The 18,712-nt window shown below is 42.4% G+C and overlaps 1 protein-coding gene across 3 annotated transcripts in view; it reads left to right on the top strand.

Moving 5' to 3' along the window:
* grb10b (growth factor receptor-bound protein 10b) overlaps positions 1-18,712 on the top strand; it is a 230,929-nt gene that overhangs the window by 136,781 nt on the left and 75,436 nt on the right. For all 3 annotated transcript variants that reach the window (XM_060921182.1, XM_060921181.1, XM_060921184.1), the window contains one exon: positions 10,348-10,540. In XM_060921182.1, the coding sequence (XP_060777165.1) occupies positions 10,348-10,540 (193 nt within the window). The remainder of the gene's footprint in view (positions 1-10,347; positions 10,541-18,712) is intronic.

Here is an 18,712-nt window from a genome sequence, read left to right as displayed (position 1 = left end):
GTACGCAGTCAAGCAACCGAAAACAATACTCAGTCCCAAAGCTTTTTAGCAGCAGCTTGGATTTCAGAAATCGCTGCTCATTCTCAGCTCGAAAGCGAATCAAGCGGCGTGTTTCCTCTGGATAACAACTTAAAACACGTAAATAATGGAGAAAATACATTTATGACAATCTTTCGCCGCGGGAACCGCCATCTTTCTGAAATCCGCATGAAATCTCGCTGAAATCCGCATGGCATTGTGGGAAATCACTCAAACCCCTTCGTTCGGAGTCAGCTCCAGGAAAATCTCCGTTTGGAGGGGTACAGAAGCCCTACCCCTTCCCCTACCCCTCCGCGTTAACTGGGATTGGGATACCCCTACCCCTTCACGTGAACGCGCAAAATGGAGGGGAAGGGCCAAGGGGTTGGTCCAAGGGGTGAAATGGGATTCGGCCCAAGTACATTAATACTAAGACTTATACTTTAATACTAAAACGTATACTTTAGTATACTTTTCACGTTTTTCTGCCACAAAGTACTAATACTTAGTATATCTTGCTCCAAGTGCATAATAAGGTCAAGTCATTGACTCATGCTTAACATTTAATTTATATATTAATATAATATAATGCTGGAGTTTAAAACTTTACAGTATATAGTATGTGTGCTCAATTGCATTATCTTTATGTACCTTAAAATCATACACAAAAACAGAAAAACTTTTGACTTGACTTTATTGATCAATTTCTCCAGTAAGGAAGGACTTGATTTCATAGGTCTTTATTTTTGAAATGTTTGAAAATATATCAAACTTGTTTTCAACATTCTGTCTTGTGATTTTGTAAATGCATCACACTCTTGTGTACATACAGTATGAGTAAACTTTAAGAATACATTAAGGAGTATATTTCCAGTATATAAATAGTAAGCTACAAGTAATATGCCAAGCAAACTTAAATTATAACAAGTATACTAGTGAAATAACCAACGTTTATAACAGTATACTTAAAGTATACAATAATAAACTAAAAACAGGGACTTGAAGTATGTAACTAAGGGGTGTTGTGGCTCAGTCAACTAAAGCGCCATACCATAAATCTGGGGACCTGGGTTCGATTCCAACCCAAGGTCATTTCCTGATCCCTCTCCTGCTCATTTCCTGTCTCTACACTGTCCTATCCATTAAAGGTGAAAAAAGCCCCAAAAAAGAAGTATATCGATAAGTGTACTTGTGGTATACTTTAAGCATGCAAGAGGGATATACCAAGTACATTGATAGTATAATGAGTGTACTTGTTGTATACTTTAAAGTGTACTTTTGCAAACTTAAAATGAACTATAAAGTATACTTTTATAAACTTGAAATGTTCCAATTTAGTCCGAAAAAGTATTAAATTTGTATACTTTCTAGTACACTAAAAGTACATGGTCTGTAGTATACTTGCTATACTTGTACTCATACTGAAGCATACTTAATAAAATGAACTTTAAGTATACTACTTTTTGCTAAGGGTCGCCATTAGAGAAAAGGAGTTAACGCTTCCTAACCAATCGAAATTGGTATAAAAATAGATAGGCATCATTTCATTCCAGGGCGGCACGGTGGTGTAGTGGTTAGCGCTGTCGCCTCACAGCAAGAAGGTCCTGGGTTCGAGCCCCGGGGCCGGCGAGGGCCTTTCTGTGTGGAGTTTGCATGTTCTCCCCGTGTCCGTGTGGGTTTCCTCTGGGTGCTCCGGTTTCCCCCACAGTCCAAAGACATGCAGGTTAGGTTAACTGGTGACTCTAAATTGACCGTAGGTGTGAATGTGAGTGTGAATGGTTCTGTGTCTATGTGTCAGCCCTGTGATGACCTGGCGACTTGTCCAGGGTGTACCCCGCCTTTCGCCCGTAGTCAGCTGGGATAGGCTCCAGCTTGCCTGCGACCCTGTAGAACAGGATAAAGCGGCTAGAGATAAATGAGATGAGATGAGATCATTTCATTCCCTTAACATATTTTAGCCTGACACCATTCCATCGCAATACCATTTTTCTGCTCCTTTCTGGAAACTTCCAGCATCTGTCACCAAGCCATTACCGAAGTGTCTGCTCCTGTAGTGTGGCTGGTTTTGATATTCCATTGGAAGGTATTTTATGTGTGAAATACACGTCCACCTGTCCTGTGGAGATCATTTTGTATTTAACGGCCCCGAAGTGCCTGCCAAGCCTCACTTGTGAAATATCTATTTTCTAAGCAGGTAGGGGGAAAGAAAGAAAGAACGCTGACTGGGATTTAACGTTCTCCTGCACTGCAGAGGTCAAGGTTAGGTTGCGCAGATACTTCAGCATCTGTATGCACTTGATTAAGACAGGGTTTTTTTTTTTTCTTTTTTCCCCTCCACTTGTCCTTCTTAGTGTTTGTAAAACGGCTGCGCTATAACCCTCTTTATAGCTCCCTGGAGTCAAATAGCAGTTTTGTTTATTATCCTGTGAGTCAGCGCTTTTGTCAGTTGTCTTGCCAACGCACCGCAGTCTTGTACAGTGACAGATTGCTACCCAGATTTAAAATTGTGATTTGGATGGCTATTCAAAATGACTTGAACAAGATTAGCTGTAATGCAGAGGCTTTTAAGTCCGTTTTGTGGTTTAATAAAAACCTGTCCAATCATGGCACCTTCCTTGATGATCATGTCAACCAGATGATGAGTTCCTGAGTTCCGTAAACATCAGTGCTGATGCGATTCTTGCTTTGATTTCATTTCTGTTTTCGAATTCAAATGAAAAGGGGTTGTGCACCATCATGCAAAAGATTATGCTTTTATAGAAAAAGAATCCACACGTTCAGACTCGTGAATTTTAAAAGCACTCGGGTGTAAGTGAAGATAAAGATTATACTGGTGTTGTTTTTTTCTGTATTGCAAATAAACACTCAGTGAAGGTCCTCACCTGTTACATGTCCTTTAGTGTTGTTTGATTAAATAATCTTCGTAAAAACATGTCCAATCATGGCTACTTACTTGATGATCATTGGGTGGCACGGTGGTGTAGTGGTTAGCGCCGTCATCTCACAGCAAGAAGGTCCAGGTTCGAGCCCCGTGGCCGGCGAGCGACTTTCTGTGTGGAGTTTGCATGTTCTCCCCGTGTCTGTGTGGGTTTTCTCCGGGTACTCCAGTTTTCCCCACAGTTCATGGGGGGCCTTGGGCTGAAGTGCCCTTGAGCAAGGCACCTGACCCCCAACTGCTCCCTGGGTGCTGGAGTGTAGCTGCTCACTGCTCTGGATGTGTCTAGTATGGTGCTGCCACCACCATGCTTCATTATGCATGAGTATGGTGTTTTGGTGATAAACTTCTGATAAGCGGTCTTGTTTTTGTGCCAAACATCTCATCTCATTATCTGTAGCCGCTTTATCCTGTTCTACAGGGTCGCAGGCAAGCTGGAGCCTATCCCAGCTGACTACGGGCGAAAGGCGGGGTACACCCTGGACAAGTCGCCAGGTCATCACAGGGCCGACACATAGACACAGACAACCATTCACACTCACATTCACACAATTTAGAGTCCGTGCCAAACATGTATTTAAAAAAAAAAATCATGCCCAAGTCCAAAGTTGTACCTTGGGCTCATCAAACCATGCCACATTTTGCCACATCGTTTGGCGCAATTGCATGCATGTTTTGGTAACATTTTTCGTAATTTTGCCTTTGTACACCACTATAATGATTATGAAATGAACCAATCAAGATGTGATTTGAGGTGTAGAATTTTAACTTGAATTCAAGGTGTTTAGAATGAGGAAGCCATGGCCTAATGGTAAGAGAAGTGGCTTTGGGACCAAAAGGGTCATGGGTTTGATTCCCTGGCCCAGCAGGAATGGCTGAAGTGCCTTTGAGCAAGGCACCTAACCCCTGAATGCTCCCCAGGCAGCTCTGGATAAGCCCAGAGAAGTCGATGGTGCTTCTGGACAGTTAACATAAGGCTTCTTTTTTGCACAGTAAAATTTTAACTGGCGTTTGTGGATGTAAGTCCGTATTGTTGTGCTTGACAAAGGTTTGCCAAAGTAATCCCGAGCCCACATGGTTCTCTCAGCTATAGATGAGTGACGGTTTCTGAAGCAGTGCCGTCTGAGGGATCAGAGATCGCAGGTGTTCAGATTAGGCTTGAGCCCTTGCCCTTTACGCATCGAAATTCCTTTAGATTCTTTGAATGGTTTAATATTATTATGCATCATAGAGGGTGAAATATCCAAATCTCTTTGTATCTTTCTTTGAGGAACATTTTGTTTTTAAACATTTCAATAATTTTCTCATGCATTTGTTGACGAACTGAAGATCCTCGGTCCGTCTTTGGTCCTCAGAGACTAGGCATTTCCTGGATACTGATTTTGTACCTAATCATGGTTACAATGGTCACATTATTATTTAATTGTTTTACTTTATTACCGGCCCTAAATTTCCCTTGTCCCAACTTTTTTTAGTGTGTCTTGCAAGCCTAAAATGAAGGAATGGCTGTATATTAACAAATGTGAGTAGAAATGGAACATGAAATATCTAGGGTTTATACAGTCTGCAATAACAAGTCAAAGTGAAGTTAGAAATCACACTTGGTTTTTTTGCGTTTAACATACCGTCCCAGGCGGCACGGTGGTGTAGTGGTTAGCGCTGTCACCTCACAGCAAGTAGGTCCGGGTTCGAGCCCTGTGGCCGGCGAGGGCCTTTCTGTGCGGAGTTTCCATGTTCTCCCCGTGTCCGCGTGGGTTTCCTCCGGGTGCTCCGGTTTCCCCCACAGTCCAAAGACATGCAGGTTAGGTTAACTGGTGACTCTAAATTGCCCGTAGGTGTGAATGTGAGTGTGAATGGTTGTCTGTGTCTATGTGTCAGCCCTGTGATGACCTGGCGACTTGTCCAGGGTGTACCCCGCCTTTCGCCCGTAGTCAGCTGGGATAGGCTCCAGCTTGCCTGCGACCCTGTAGAACAGGATAAAGCGGCTACAGATAATGAGATGAGATGAGACGTACCGTCCTAACTTTTTCTGATTGAGGGTTGTATTTTAACGATCATGCTCACATAACATGGCTTATCAGGTAGCCATGGCCTAGTGGGTAGAGAAGCAGCTTTGGGACCAAAAGGTCACTGGTTTGATTCCCTGGACCAGCAAGAATGGCTGAAGTGCCCTTGAGCAAGGCACCTAACCCCCGAATGCTCCTCAGGCTACTCTGGGAACGCTGTATGTCGCTCTGGATAAGAGCGTCTGCTAAATGCCTGTAATGTAAAAACAAAAAAATCTAGTGGTTTAGGAATTGCAGCCATTTTTACCTAGTCTGTCCATTTTCACAGGTCAAAAGTAAATTGACTGATAAGCAGTTTCATGGCCAGGTGTGGCCACTTTCCTCATTATTTTATCACCAAATTAAGAGAAATAGTCTGGAGTTGATTCCAAGTAGTGAATTTGCATTTGGCAGCTGTTCATGGGAACTCTCAATGTGTGGCCCAAAGAGTTGTCAATGCAACTGAAGGAGGCCTTCGTTGGGCTGAAAAAAGACCCAACAGAGAGATAACACACGTTGGGAGAGGCCAAATAAACAATTTGGTACGTTCTTAAAAAGAAGGCATGCGCTGGCGAACTCGGCAACACCAAGAGCCCTGGAGGACCATGGAAGACAACTAAAGTTGGATGATCGTGGGGGCGTCGTGGCTCAGGTGGATAAGGTGCCATACCATAAATCCGGGGACCCGGGTTCGATTCCGACCCGAGGTCATTTCCCGATCCCTCCCCGTCTCTCTCTCCTGCTCATTTCCTGTCTCTACACTGTCCTATCCAATAAAGGTGAAAAAGCCCCAAAAATATCTTTAAAAAAAAAAAAGTTGGATGATCGTGGAATTCTTCCATGGTGAAGGAAAACCCCCTTCATAACATCTAGCCAAGTCAAGAACACTGATGAGGAGGTTAGCATATCATTGTCTAAGGCTACATCCACACGGCAACGAGATTTTATTTAAAAAAAATATCGCGTCCACATGGGCAACGGATCAGTAAAATATCAGGTACATATGGCAACGCAACGCTTGCTGAAAACGATGCAATACACATGCCACACCTCTACGTGCGCTGTAAGACGGTCCCATCGGAGACACCAGAACAATAGAAGAGGTAGGACGCATGCGCATAAACCCCTTCTTCTACCCAGCGTGAACAGGTGTTCTCAGGAACAAGCACACAACAACAAGAAGATGTCTGCGACTACGCGAGGAAATCGTGCCTTCTGTGTGTACAAATTAGTTTTATTAGTGTGCATAGTTTTATATAACTTAATTTTCTTATTGTGTGAACATTTTGAAAAGCATTTTTATATAATTTATATAACTTGTGTGTGAACATTTTGAAAAGCAGTCTTATCCAATAAAAAAAGAAATTCAAGAAATGGCTCAGTTACTTGTTTATTTAAAAGAAAAGCTGTATACAAAAGTGAATGCAATGCAGTGGTTCATACAAAACAGCGAGAGCGCTGCTTGTTCTAGTCATGTGGTTGTGACGTCATCGTAAACAAATCCGTTCTACTCATCCAGACGACTTCGCAACGGTGCTGTTGCCAGATTTTTCCACTCTGGAACCCGTTCTCAAAAAATATCGTTGTGGGGCACCCAAAACGCCGGTGCCGTGTGGACGCCAGGCCGAAACGATAAACAATTTTATCAGATTCACCTGAATCCGTTGCCGTGTGGACAGGACCTAAGTCTACAATCAAGAGATGCCTTCATGAATGTCAATACACAGGGTTTACTTCAAGGTGCAAACCACTGGTAACACTCAAGAACAGAAAGGCCAGATTAGACTTTGCTAGAACGTCTGCCCAGTTCTGGAATAAGGTTCTTTTGACAGAAGAAACCAAGATTAGCTTGTACCAGAATGATGTAAAGAGAAGCATATGGAGAAGAAATGAAGGGCTCATGATCCAAAGCATACCACATACAGTAATCTGTCTCACACAGTGGACACGGGCATGGATGGTGGCCAGTAGAACTGGGTCGCTGCTGTTTGTTGATGTGACCTGCTCAGAAGTAGAAGAAGCAGGATGAATTTTGAAGTGTATAAAGCTTTTTATAATAAGCTGTGCTAAGTTTTTGTCTTGTTCTATTCATCTTCCCTTGAATTTTATTGGTTGCTATTTCACACTAGCCTGCCTTTCAGAGTTTTCAAGTTCAGGTCATAAAATGAATTTTCCCTGCCTGACATGATTATTTTTGTTTACTGGACCGAAAGCGACTGAATTCGAATCACAGACTTTCAATTTTTAGTTTTTTTTTAATAGAACAATTAATTAATTTAGGGCCACATGGCCTTAAATTCTCTAATTTTTTTTTCCTGCTTCACCATGACCCAATACAAGATACTACGTCATGCATTACATGGTGGGCTTTCCTTGTTCGCGCAAGGCATTGTGGGATACAAATTTGAAACAGGAGAGAAAAATGGAGGACGCGAGTGTGCGAACGAAACATGAAAAACCGACTACAGTAACAGAAAGTGAGAAGAAAAGACGTTATGTTCTATACGAAGGAAAGGAAACGCGGGACCAAACTAATAAATATCGGCCATCAGCGAGCACCTCGGTGCGATCAGCTGTTCGTTAGGGCTGCACAATTAATCGAATTTAATCGAAAATCGCGATTTTGGCTGCCACGATTAAATTAAATGAAAATCGCGATTTATTTCCATTTAAAATGCGAGCTCTGCTGCATATCTGATCAAGCACTTTTTGACCAGTACTCCGCCAAACCATTAGGGGGCGAACCGACGTATGTAAGGTTTCATTAGTCCGCCTAAATAAGCAAGCAAGCCAAGTGCGCAGAGCTTCAGTGCAGCGGTATCCAGTGTTGCCAGATTGGGCGGTTTTAAGTGCATTTTGGCGGGTTTGAACATATTTTGGGCTGGGAAACGTCAGCAGTGTCTGGCAACACTGGCGGTATCTTCTTCAAGGGGTGATAGCGTGAGAGTAGGTAACAGATTGAGAGTATTTAGCACTGGAGGCAATGTTGTGACCTGCCTTCGCTCATGTTTAAAGCCAGAGCATGTTGATGGGCTGGTCTTTCTAGCTAAAAACTTGTAGGCCTCAGTATAATGCTATGTAATTGTTGCAATTGAGTTTTCAGTTCCTTCATCCTTTGGTAATTTCTTGGATAAATTTCATTTATTTGTCATTTGGAAATCAGAATTTCTCTTTTAAATTTCATTCTGCACTGAAAGCTGTTCATATTGTTTGTTTGAATATAGTGAAATAAAATTTAAGTGATTTCCCTAACATCAAGAATAATCGTGATTACAATTTTGATCAAGATAATCGTGATTATCATTTTTTCCATAATCATGCAGCCCTACTGTTCGTTTAGCGACAGAATGATGGAACTGTCAGCGCACGCTCAAAAATAAACCTGCGCATTCACACACACACACACGGACTTCCTCTGTCTGCTTGACTGTGCGATTTCATGCACATTATTTGTTTTAATCCCCTCAAATTAAATAACTTCCCAGCCACAGAATGGCCTGATAGTTTGTGAGATATTACAGAAATAAACATGTATCACAATGACCACATTTCAGAGGGACCTAAATTTCACTGATTTTTTTTTTTTTTTTTTGAAATCGAAAGGCAGCCTCGCTTTAAAGGTGGACATGATTTATCTTGGTTTCAATTTTTTACATCACAAAAATACCCCTGCAGTTTTAACGGCAGAGTGTAGCCCTTTTTATTTATTTTTTAATATTCAATGTATTACTGTTCTACATAGTGCTTTTAATCTGTCAATGTAGGGATTAGCGTGTAGGGTGTATTTTATTTTATAAATTTTTTTTTACACAGTATTTGTCCTGGGCGGCACGGTGGTGTAGTGGTTAGCGCTGTCGCCTCACAGCAAGAAGGTCCGGGTTCGAGCCCCGTGGCCGGCGATGGCCTTTCTGTGCGGAGTTTGCATGTTCTCCCCGTGTCCGCGTGGGTTTCCTCCGGGTGCTCCGGTTTCCCCCACAGTCCAAAGACATGCAGGTTAGGTTAACTGGTGACTCTAAATTGACCGTAGGTGTGAATGTGAGTGTGAATGGTTGTCTGTGTCTATGTGTCAGCCCTGTGATGACCTGGCGACTTGTCCAGGGTGTACCCCGCCTTTCGCCCGTAGTCAGCTGGGATAGGCTCCAGCTTGCCTGCGACCCTGTAGAACAGGATAAAGCGGCTAGAGATAATGAGAGAAAGTATTTGTCCTGAAGTGTTCGCTCTTTCCTTGTGTCCAGTTTAATATTAAAATTGAATCTATGGCTACCTCTTGTGGCAGGAGGCTGAAATGCAGTCTCGTACACTATATATATTTTTCTGCATTTAACTTGACCCACAAATTCAGATCCTGTATGATGTATTGCTTCTGTGGCTAATGAAACCCCAAACTCGAAAACTTTTACATTTTTTTTTTATCTTTAAAATGTCTGCGTTAATAACATTTTAAGAAGACTAAAACAGAGAGGCAAAGTTGAGCAGGAGCGTTTACAGTTTGTGAAACTTTGCTACTGCCAGACAGGAGATTTCATTTTCTGTATTGTGTGGTTGAGGTGGGGTCTCATCTCATCTCATCTCATTTATCTCTAGCCGCTTTATCCTGTTCTACAGGGTCGCAGGCAAGCTGGAGCCTATCCCAGCTGACTACGGGCGAAAGGCGGGGTACACCCTGGACAAGTCGCCAGGTCATCACAGGGCTGACACATAGACACAGACAACCATTCACACTCACATTCACACCTACGCTCAATTTAGAGTCACCAGTTAACCTAACCTGCATGTCTTTGGACTGTGGGGGAAACCGGAGCACCCGGAGGAAACCCACGCGGACACGGGGAGAACATGCAAACTCCACACAGAAAGGCCATCGCTGGCCATGGGGCTCGAACCCGGACCTTCTTGCTGTGAGGCGACAGCGCTAACCACTACACCACCGTGCCACCCCTGAGGTGGGGTGTTTTTCTACGAGACCTGGGGGGGAAAAATTCTACTTATTGACTTCAGGATGTCAGGTGCGTTTATATTAGCAGACTCACTCGGGCTGGATCCCGCCCGAGTTTCCGACTGGGAGTTCCTACGGAGGTGATGGGTCCATTACGCTTTTTCCTGAATCATTGCAGACATGATTCTTGCTTTTATTTCATTACTGTTTTCGAAGCAAGGCCGTACCACAAATTAAAGGGGCTAGTGCACTAGCAAAGTACTGGAAAATTAATCAACACCTTCTAACCAATCAGAATCGAGAATTTAACAGCACTCTGGTATACATGAAGATAATGATTATACTGTTTGTTTTTTCGTGTCTCTCCCCCCCCTTTTTCTTTTTATTAAATAGTCTTTATTTCTCTGTCTCAGAGGATGACGTGGACCTGGAGGCGCTGGTGAACGATATGAACTCGTCGTTTGAGAGTCTGTACCCCGCCGGCAGTGTGCAGTGCGAGTCGACCCCTCTGTTACACAACGGCCAGCACACACACGCCCACACGCAGCCAATTTCTCCGCACCAGAGACTGCGCCGCTCGCAGCCGATGCACATCCTCGCCGTCAGGTAACACAAACACATCTACACATGCAGAGAGAGAGAGATAGAACTGTCTCACAATGGAAAGGTGATGGTGTGTGTGTGTGAGAGAGGGAGAGAGAGAGACCATCCCACAGTGGACTAATAATGGTGAGACATTTTGTGTGCCTGTGGGTGTGGTTTGGGACATGTCCTTACTGGAATGAGGCATGCTGAGGCATTTCTGATGGTGCTTGTGGCCTAGACAGTGAGTAAGGTGCATGCATGGCTTAAAGTATTCCATCGTGTGACGGATTTCCGTCAACTGAACTCTCCCAAGGCCAAACGTGAGGTCGGTGCTGATCCGAGGAGAATTAAAATGACGGGTGGTTGGGTAGAGATTGGGTTATAACACTGATGTGTTGCAACACCATCAACTATCAGCAGGGTTTATTTAGCTTTTTTGTTTTTGAGCCATGCTTTGTGTCGTTCATTTCCTATGTTTGATCATGTTTAAACGTTCGCTGTCTACAGTGCGGCGTTAAAAAAGCATGCGCTGTCAAAATTGGCAAAATACATTCCCATGTGCTTGGCGTGCTTGTGTCTGACCATTTCTGTTTTGTATTAAATTAAATCTTGCCAAAATGACTTAGTTCAAACCTGGACATATAGAAACAGAGCATGTTAAAAAAAAAAAACGAAAAAATAAACCCCGGAAAGCCCGCTCCTCTGCTTCAGCCAGACTTGAAGACCCGACGGTGCAATGCTTTCAGACTGTCAGAAGTAATTAGACCTAAATTTATAGCTAACAAATCAGCAGACGCCCCAACAATTATTATTTTCGTTAGGTCAGTGTGTAAGGTATGTTAGAACCGTGCCTTATAGCCTACGTTATATCACAATTTAAAGGACGTTTGAGGAGTTGGAGGCTGCGAGCGCAATGATGTTCCGACATGCGCTAAACTTTTATTCCCTGAAAATCATACACCAGCGTTCAATGCCCCAAACAGTCAAAATGTCTAGAAGACTACGGTTAAATAATAATCATAGCCTACCAAGTTAAATTACGTCAAAACATCTGTTTCTGGCCGATGAAATGATGGAGGAAAATGAGAACGAACGCAAAGTAGATAGCAGCCAACTTCACGCAATCTTTTAGGTAACTTAACACTCGTGTTGGCCACAATATTTCTCTTAATAAAATCTTGAATTGTTTTTGAAGTCGTATTCAACACAAAATAAGGTCAAATTATAATTTTAATGTAAGCAAAGATCCAAACTTTTTTCTATATTGACGTCGAGCACAGAGGAGCATGTCATTCTGCTTTCGGTTTCGGCAGCATGGATGCGCTTTACATGAAAGAAGGCACTGATGTGTCTGCCATCGATAAAGGTGTAAAAACAAGTGGAGGTGGGATTGGCTGTACGAAATAGGTGAAAACGGAAAGCCATTTAGTTCGTGGTGCAAAAAACTAAACGTTCCAGGCGCTTGCATTTGTGTGGTTTGCCACAAAAAAATAATATACAGAAGCAATGGAAAGAAAGTGCAATAAATTGAATATATTAATCCATTAATGAACTGATAACTTTATTATCAATTATAAGTTAACCATTCTCAGAATTTCATCGAAATCCACCCATAACCCCCCCCTGTAGAATTTCATCGAAATCCACCCATAACCCCCCCTGTAGAATTTCATCGAAATCCACCCCTAACCCCCCCGTAGAATTTCATCGAAATCCACCCATAACCCCCCCCGTAGAATTTCATCGAAATCCACCCCTAACCCCCCCGTAGAATTTCATCGAAATCCACCCATAACCCCCCCCGTAGAATTTCATCGAAATCCACCCATAACCCCCCCCGTAGAATTTCATCGAAATCCACCCCTAACCCCCCCGTAGAATTTCATCGAAATCCACCCATAACCCCCCCCCCGTAGAATTTCATCGAAATCCACCCATAACCCCCCCCCCCGTAGAATTTCATCGAAATCCACCCCTAACCCCCCCCGTAGAATTTCATCGAAATCCACCCATAACCCCCCCCCGTAGAATTTCATCGAAATCCACCCATAGGATACCTCCCTAGGATCGTCCGCTTTGCTTATACAGACTTCTCGTGCAGTGGGAAAAAAAAGGAAAAGGAAGTGACATGCTATGTTTATTGCTCTGTTGATAGCGTGGCTTGCTGAGCGATAAACTAGCTTTTTATCTGTAGCCTATTAACTAAGGCTACATCCACACGACAATGGCAATGAGTTTTTTTTTTTTTTTTAAAATATCGTGTCCACATGGCAACGGATCAGTAAAATATCAGGTTCATATGGCAATGCAACGCTTGCTGAAAACGATGCAATACACGTTTACATTCCTCAAAAAGGGCTTAGAAGAACAAAGTAATCCATCAACGTGTAGCATTCAATTTATTCCGGACCATTAAAGAATTCTGGAGGATATCAGAATGTTGGCGTACCGGCTTCCATCTACCCCCGTTCATTCCTCTTTCCACATCTTTCGTTTTATGCTACTGATTAATAATCAGAACTTGATGTGGCTGATGCTACAGAAGAAGGGGTTTATGCGCATGCGTCTACTTCTTCTATTGTTCTGGTGTCTCCGATGGGACCGTCTTACAGCGCACGTAGAGGTGTGGACCGTCTCTGAATGCTACACGTTGATGGATTACTTTGTTCTTCTAAGCCCTTTTTGAGGAATGTATTGTCGGACTTAAACCAACATCTGAAGAGGAGATCGCTCCTTTTTTTTTTCCTATTTTTGCTGGCGGGATTGTTTTTGTTTTTGGAAAGTGCACGGGCGGTGCACGGTTTGGTTATACTCGGTACTTCCGCAGTGTTTGGACTAAAGACTCTGCCCTAAGGGCTATTCTCTCTCTCTCTCTCACTTTGCACCATTACACAATAAATATTCACAGTGAAAATATTTTGTAAGCGCGTTTCATGAACCAAGTTACAGGATTTGTTGACAACTCGCATCGAGTTCGTTACACTTCTACCCGGCGTGAAGCACTGACAGTCATGTGGTTGTGACGTCATCGTAAACAAATCCGTTCTACTCATCCAGACGACTTCGCAACAGCGCCGTTGCCAGATTTTTCCACTCTGGAACAAATTAGTTTTATTAGTGTGCATAGTTTTATATCACTTAATTTTCTTATTGTGTGAACATTTTGAAAAGCATTTTTATATAATTTATATAACTTGTGTGTGAACATTTTGAAAAGCAGTCTTATCCAATAAAAAAAAAAGAAATTCAAGAAATGGTTCAGTTACTTGTTTATTTAAAAGAAAAGCTGTATACAAAAGTGAATGCAATGTTCATACAAAACAGCGAGAGCGCTGCTTGTTCTAGTCATGTGGTTGTGACGTCATCGTAAACAAATCCGTTCTACTCATCCAGACGACTTCGCAACGGCGCCGTTGCCAGATTTTTCCACTCTGGAACCCGTTCTCAAAAGATTTCGTTTTGGGGCACCCAAAACGCCGGTGCCGTGTGGACGCCAGGCCGAAACGATAAACAATTTTATCAGATTCACCTGAATCCGTTGCCGTGTGGACAGGGCCTAAAATGGGGCAGTCGAGCAGTAACGTTAGTCCAACACAGTAGCAGAGACGCTTTCACATAAAGGCAGCAACGCCCACCGTCAAATGGTGCAGGTGGAGTCTTGTTCTCAATTCGGATTCGATTCGAAATTTTCTTTAATGATTTGGACTTGAACACTGGGGACTCAAGACTGTACTTGGACTCGAGGTTTAGTGACTCGACTACAACACTGCTTGACAGTAGGATCACACACACACACACACACACAGTTTAGTATTTAGCAGCCGGGCAAACACATGCACTTAAACATCAAGCCAACTGAAGAATTTCATGCCCTGTGGCTCTTTCCAAAACAAAATAATCCTTGTACTCTAATATTGAGTCTACTTTTAGATTGTTTCACTACAAACACCCCCCCACCACACACACACACACACGGGCACGCACACAGATTCCAGCTCCATCCTCACAAATGAAGTCCAGCTGAAACAGTTTCTCACTTTTTTCCCTTTTTTTCCCTTTAATATCTTGTTATAGTGACGGACTGTAAACCGTTTTTGTACGAATAGGGTTTCAGCAGAACAAAATCCCAAAGGCAGCATGTGTATTTGTCTGCAGTGTTATTGTTTTCAACCCAGTTGAGCATGCTTTTCACTTACTGAACACAAACAACACGTGGCGGCTGCAGGAAAGGCCTGGAAAAGCATCTTGAAGGAGGAAACCCGGCCTTCGGCGAAGTCTATGGGTTCCAGACATCAGAGCGTCATCGACTGCAAAGATTTGCATCCAAGCGTTAAAACGAATGCTTATATTTCTAATTGTTGGTTTGTCCAGTTACTTTTGAGCCTGCGAAAACGGAGGGATTTTGTAAGAAACGGCTGTAATTCCGAAACAGTGAATGCAGCGTTTCTGTTCAAGCCCTTGAATTAAAGCTGAAGGTCGAGACGTCAATCATATTTTTAACAGCTTTATTTCAAATCCACTGTGGTGATTGTACAGAGGCAAAATGGCACAAATTGTGTCCCTGTCCAAATTCTTCTGGACCTGACCATGTTTATCCTTCATGAGTGATAAAATGAAACTTATCTTCATGTATTTTTTAATTTAGTACACTACCGTTCAAAAGTTTGGGGTCACCCAGACAATTTTGTGTTTTCCATGAAAAGTCACACTTTTATTTCCCACCATAAGTTGTAAAATGAATAGAAAATATAGTCGAGACATTTTTCTGGCCATTTTGAGCATTTAATCGACCCCACAAATGTGATGCTCCAGAAACTCAATCTGCTCAAAGGAAGGTCAGTTTTATAGCTTCTCTAAAGAGCTCAACTGTTTTCAGCTGTGCTAACATGATTGTACAAGGGTTTTCTAATCATCCATTAGCCTTCTGAGGCAATGAGCAAACACATTGTACCATTAGAACACTGGAGTGATAGTTGCTGGAAATGGGCCTCTATACACCTATGGAGATATTGCACCAAAAACCAGACATTTGCAGCTAGAATAGTCATTTACCACATTAGCAATGTATAGAGTGGATTTCTGATTAGTTTAAAGTGATCTTCATTGAAAAGAACAGTGCTTTTCTTTCAAAAATAAGGACATTTCAAAGTGACCCCAAACTTTTGAACGGTAGTGTATCTTGCTTGATTCAACTTAAAAATCAGGAACAAGCAGCAAACAGAGAAATGAACCCTGCACATACTGTAATCTACAGCTTTACCCCTGCTGAGATGGGGTACATGATTAACTGCCGTGTGTGCGTGCGCGCAGGTGTTTTGAGTTCCTTTTAACGTGGGTTCACCCAGAGGTTAGCAGTCAAACTTGAGCGCTGACTGCTTGTGTGACCTTACTTCAAGGGATTCTAGTCCAAAACACACCCCATGGCCTCTGATCAGTGATGACTTGGCCCTTTTTACTCAGATATTCTGTATCGTTATACTGTACATACAAGATACAACCCTGATTCCAAAAAAGTTGGGACAAAGGATAAATTGTAAATAAAAAAACGGAATGCAATAATTTACAAATCTCAAAAACTGACATTGTATTCACAATAGACCATAGACAACATATCAAATGTCGAAAGTGAGACATTTTGAAATGTCATGCCAAATATTGGCTCATTTGAAATTTCATGACAGCGACACATCTCAAAAAAGTTGGGACAGGGGCAATAAGAGGCTGGAAAAGTTAAAGGTACAAAAAAGGAACAGCTGGAGGACCAAATTGCAACTCATTAGGTCAATTGGCAATAGGTCATTAACATGACTGGGTATAAAAAGAGCATCTTGGAGTGGCAGCGGCTCTCAGAAGTAAAGATGGGAAGAGGATCACCAATCCCCCTAATTCTGCGCCGACAAATAGTGGAGCAATATCAGAAAGGAGTTCGACAGTGTAAAATTGCAAAGAGTTTGAACATATCATCATCTACAGTGCATAATATCATCAAAAGATTCAGAGAATCTGGAAGAATCTCTGTGTGTAAGGGTCAAGGCCGGAAAACCATACGGGGTGCCCGTGATCTTCGGGCCCTTAGACGGCACTGCATCACATACAGGCATGCTTCTGTATTGGAAATCACAAAATGGGCTCAGGAATATTTCCAGAGAACATTATCTGTGAACACAATTCACCGTGCCATCCGCCGTTGCCAGCTAAAACTCTATAGTTCAAAGAAGAAGCCGTATCTAAACACGATCCAGAAGCGCAGACGTCTTCTCTGGGCCAAGGCTCATTTAAAATGGACTGTGGCAAAGTGGAAAACTGTTCTGTGGTCAGACGAATCAAAACTTGAAGTTCTTTATGGAAATCAGGGACGCCGTGTCATTCGGACTAAAGAGGAGAAGGACGACCCGAGTTGTTATCAGCACTCAGTTCAGAAGCCTGCATCTCTGATGGTATGGAGTTGCATTAGTGCATGTGGCATGGGCAGCTTACACATCTGGAAAGACACCATCAATGCTGAAAGGTATATCCAGGTTCTAGAGCAACATATGCTCCCATCCAGATGACGTCTCTTTCAGGGAAGACCTTGCATTTTCCAACATGACAATGCCAAACCACATACTGCATCAATTACAGCATCATGGCTGCGTAGAAGAAGGGTCCGGGTACTGAACTGGCCAGCCTGCAGTCCAGATCTTTCACCCATAGAAAACATTTGGTGCATCATAAAACGGAAGATACGACAAAAAAGACCTAAGACAGTTGAGCAACTAGAATCCTACATTAGACAAGAATGGGTTAACATTCCTATCCCTAAACTTGAGCAACTTGTCTCCTCAGTCCCCAGACGTTTACAGACTGTTGTAAAGAGAAAAGGGGATGTCTCACAGTGGTAAACATGGCCTTGTCCCAACTTTTTTGAGATGTGTTGTTGTCATAAAATTTAAAATCATCTAATTTTTCTCTTTAAATGATACATTTTCTCAGTTTAAACATTTGATATGTCATCTATGTTCTATTCTGAATAAAATATGGAATTTTGAAACTTCCACATCATTGCATTCCATTTTTGTTTACAATTTGTACTTTGTCCCAACTTTTTTGGAATCGGGGTTGTACTTTATCCATGGAATAAAAATATGTATTCTATTCCCTTCTAGTGGATTTATTGATAGAATGCAATATTGCTCTCATATCGCTTATCCTTCGTGTATTACGCCACTCTCCCCAGTGGAGAATAAGTGTGCAATATTGTTATAATATTGCATGTTTTCAAGACAACATGTCACACATCGGGGGATGTCAAACTTCTGTGACAGTGACAATTTGTAAACAAACATGGCCGCCAGGTTTGCTTCGTTAAAAGCGGAAGATTTTGAGAGAATTTTGGCTGCCAGGTCCCTCCGTTGTGTGTACCTGTCGATGTTGGTTGAAAAAGTAACCAAGTAAATTACACAGGGAAAATGATGATAATATTCCGCTTGACTGTGTTAGCATTGGCCTTGGCTAACACTACGCCAGCTGGAAGGTAATTAGCACTGCTGTGCTAACAGCACTCATGGGTAAGCTAGCTTTAGCCTTTGTTAATGCTACTGCTACACCGGCTGGAAGCTAACTGGACTGCCGCGCTAACAGTACCGAGTCGCAGGTAAGATAGCGTTGGACTTGGCTAACGTTACTGCTATGCCGAGTGGAAGTTACAGTGGTGCTTGAAAGTTTGTGAACCCCTTAGAATCTTCTATATTTCTGCATAAATAAAACCTAAAACATCTTCAGATTTTCACACAAGTCCTAAAAGTAGATAAAGAGAACCCGGTTAAACAAATGAGACAAAAATATTATACTTGGTCATTTATTTATTGAGGAAAATGATCCAATATTACATATCTGTGAGTGGCAAAAGTATGTGAACCTCTAGGATTAGCAGTTAATTTGAAGGTGAAATTAGAGTCAGGTGTTTTCAATCAATGGGATGACAATCAGGTGTGAGTGGGCACCCTGTTTTATTTAAAGAACAGGGATCTATCAAAGTCTGATCTTCACAACACATGTTTGTGGAAGTGCATCATGGCACGAATGAAGGAGATTTCTGAGGACCTCAGAAAAAGCGTTGTTGATGCTCATCAGGCTGGAAAAGGTTACAAAACCATCTCTAAAGAGTTTGGACTCCACCAATCCACAGTCAGACAGATTGTGTACAAATGGAGG

Source organism: Neoarius graeffei, chromosome 5 (assembly GCF_027579695.1).
Source record: "Neoarius graeffei isolate fNeoGra1 chromosome 5, fNeoGra1.pri, whole genome shotgun sequence".
Lineage (NCBI taxonomy): Eukaryota > Metazoa > Chordata > Actinopteri > Siluriformes > Ariidae > Neoarius > Neoarius graeffei.
This window is presented reverse-complemented; position numbering and strand designations above follow the sequence as displayed.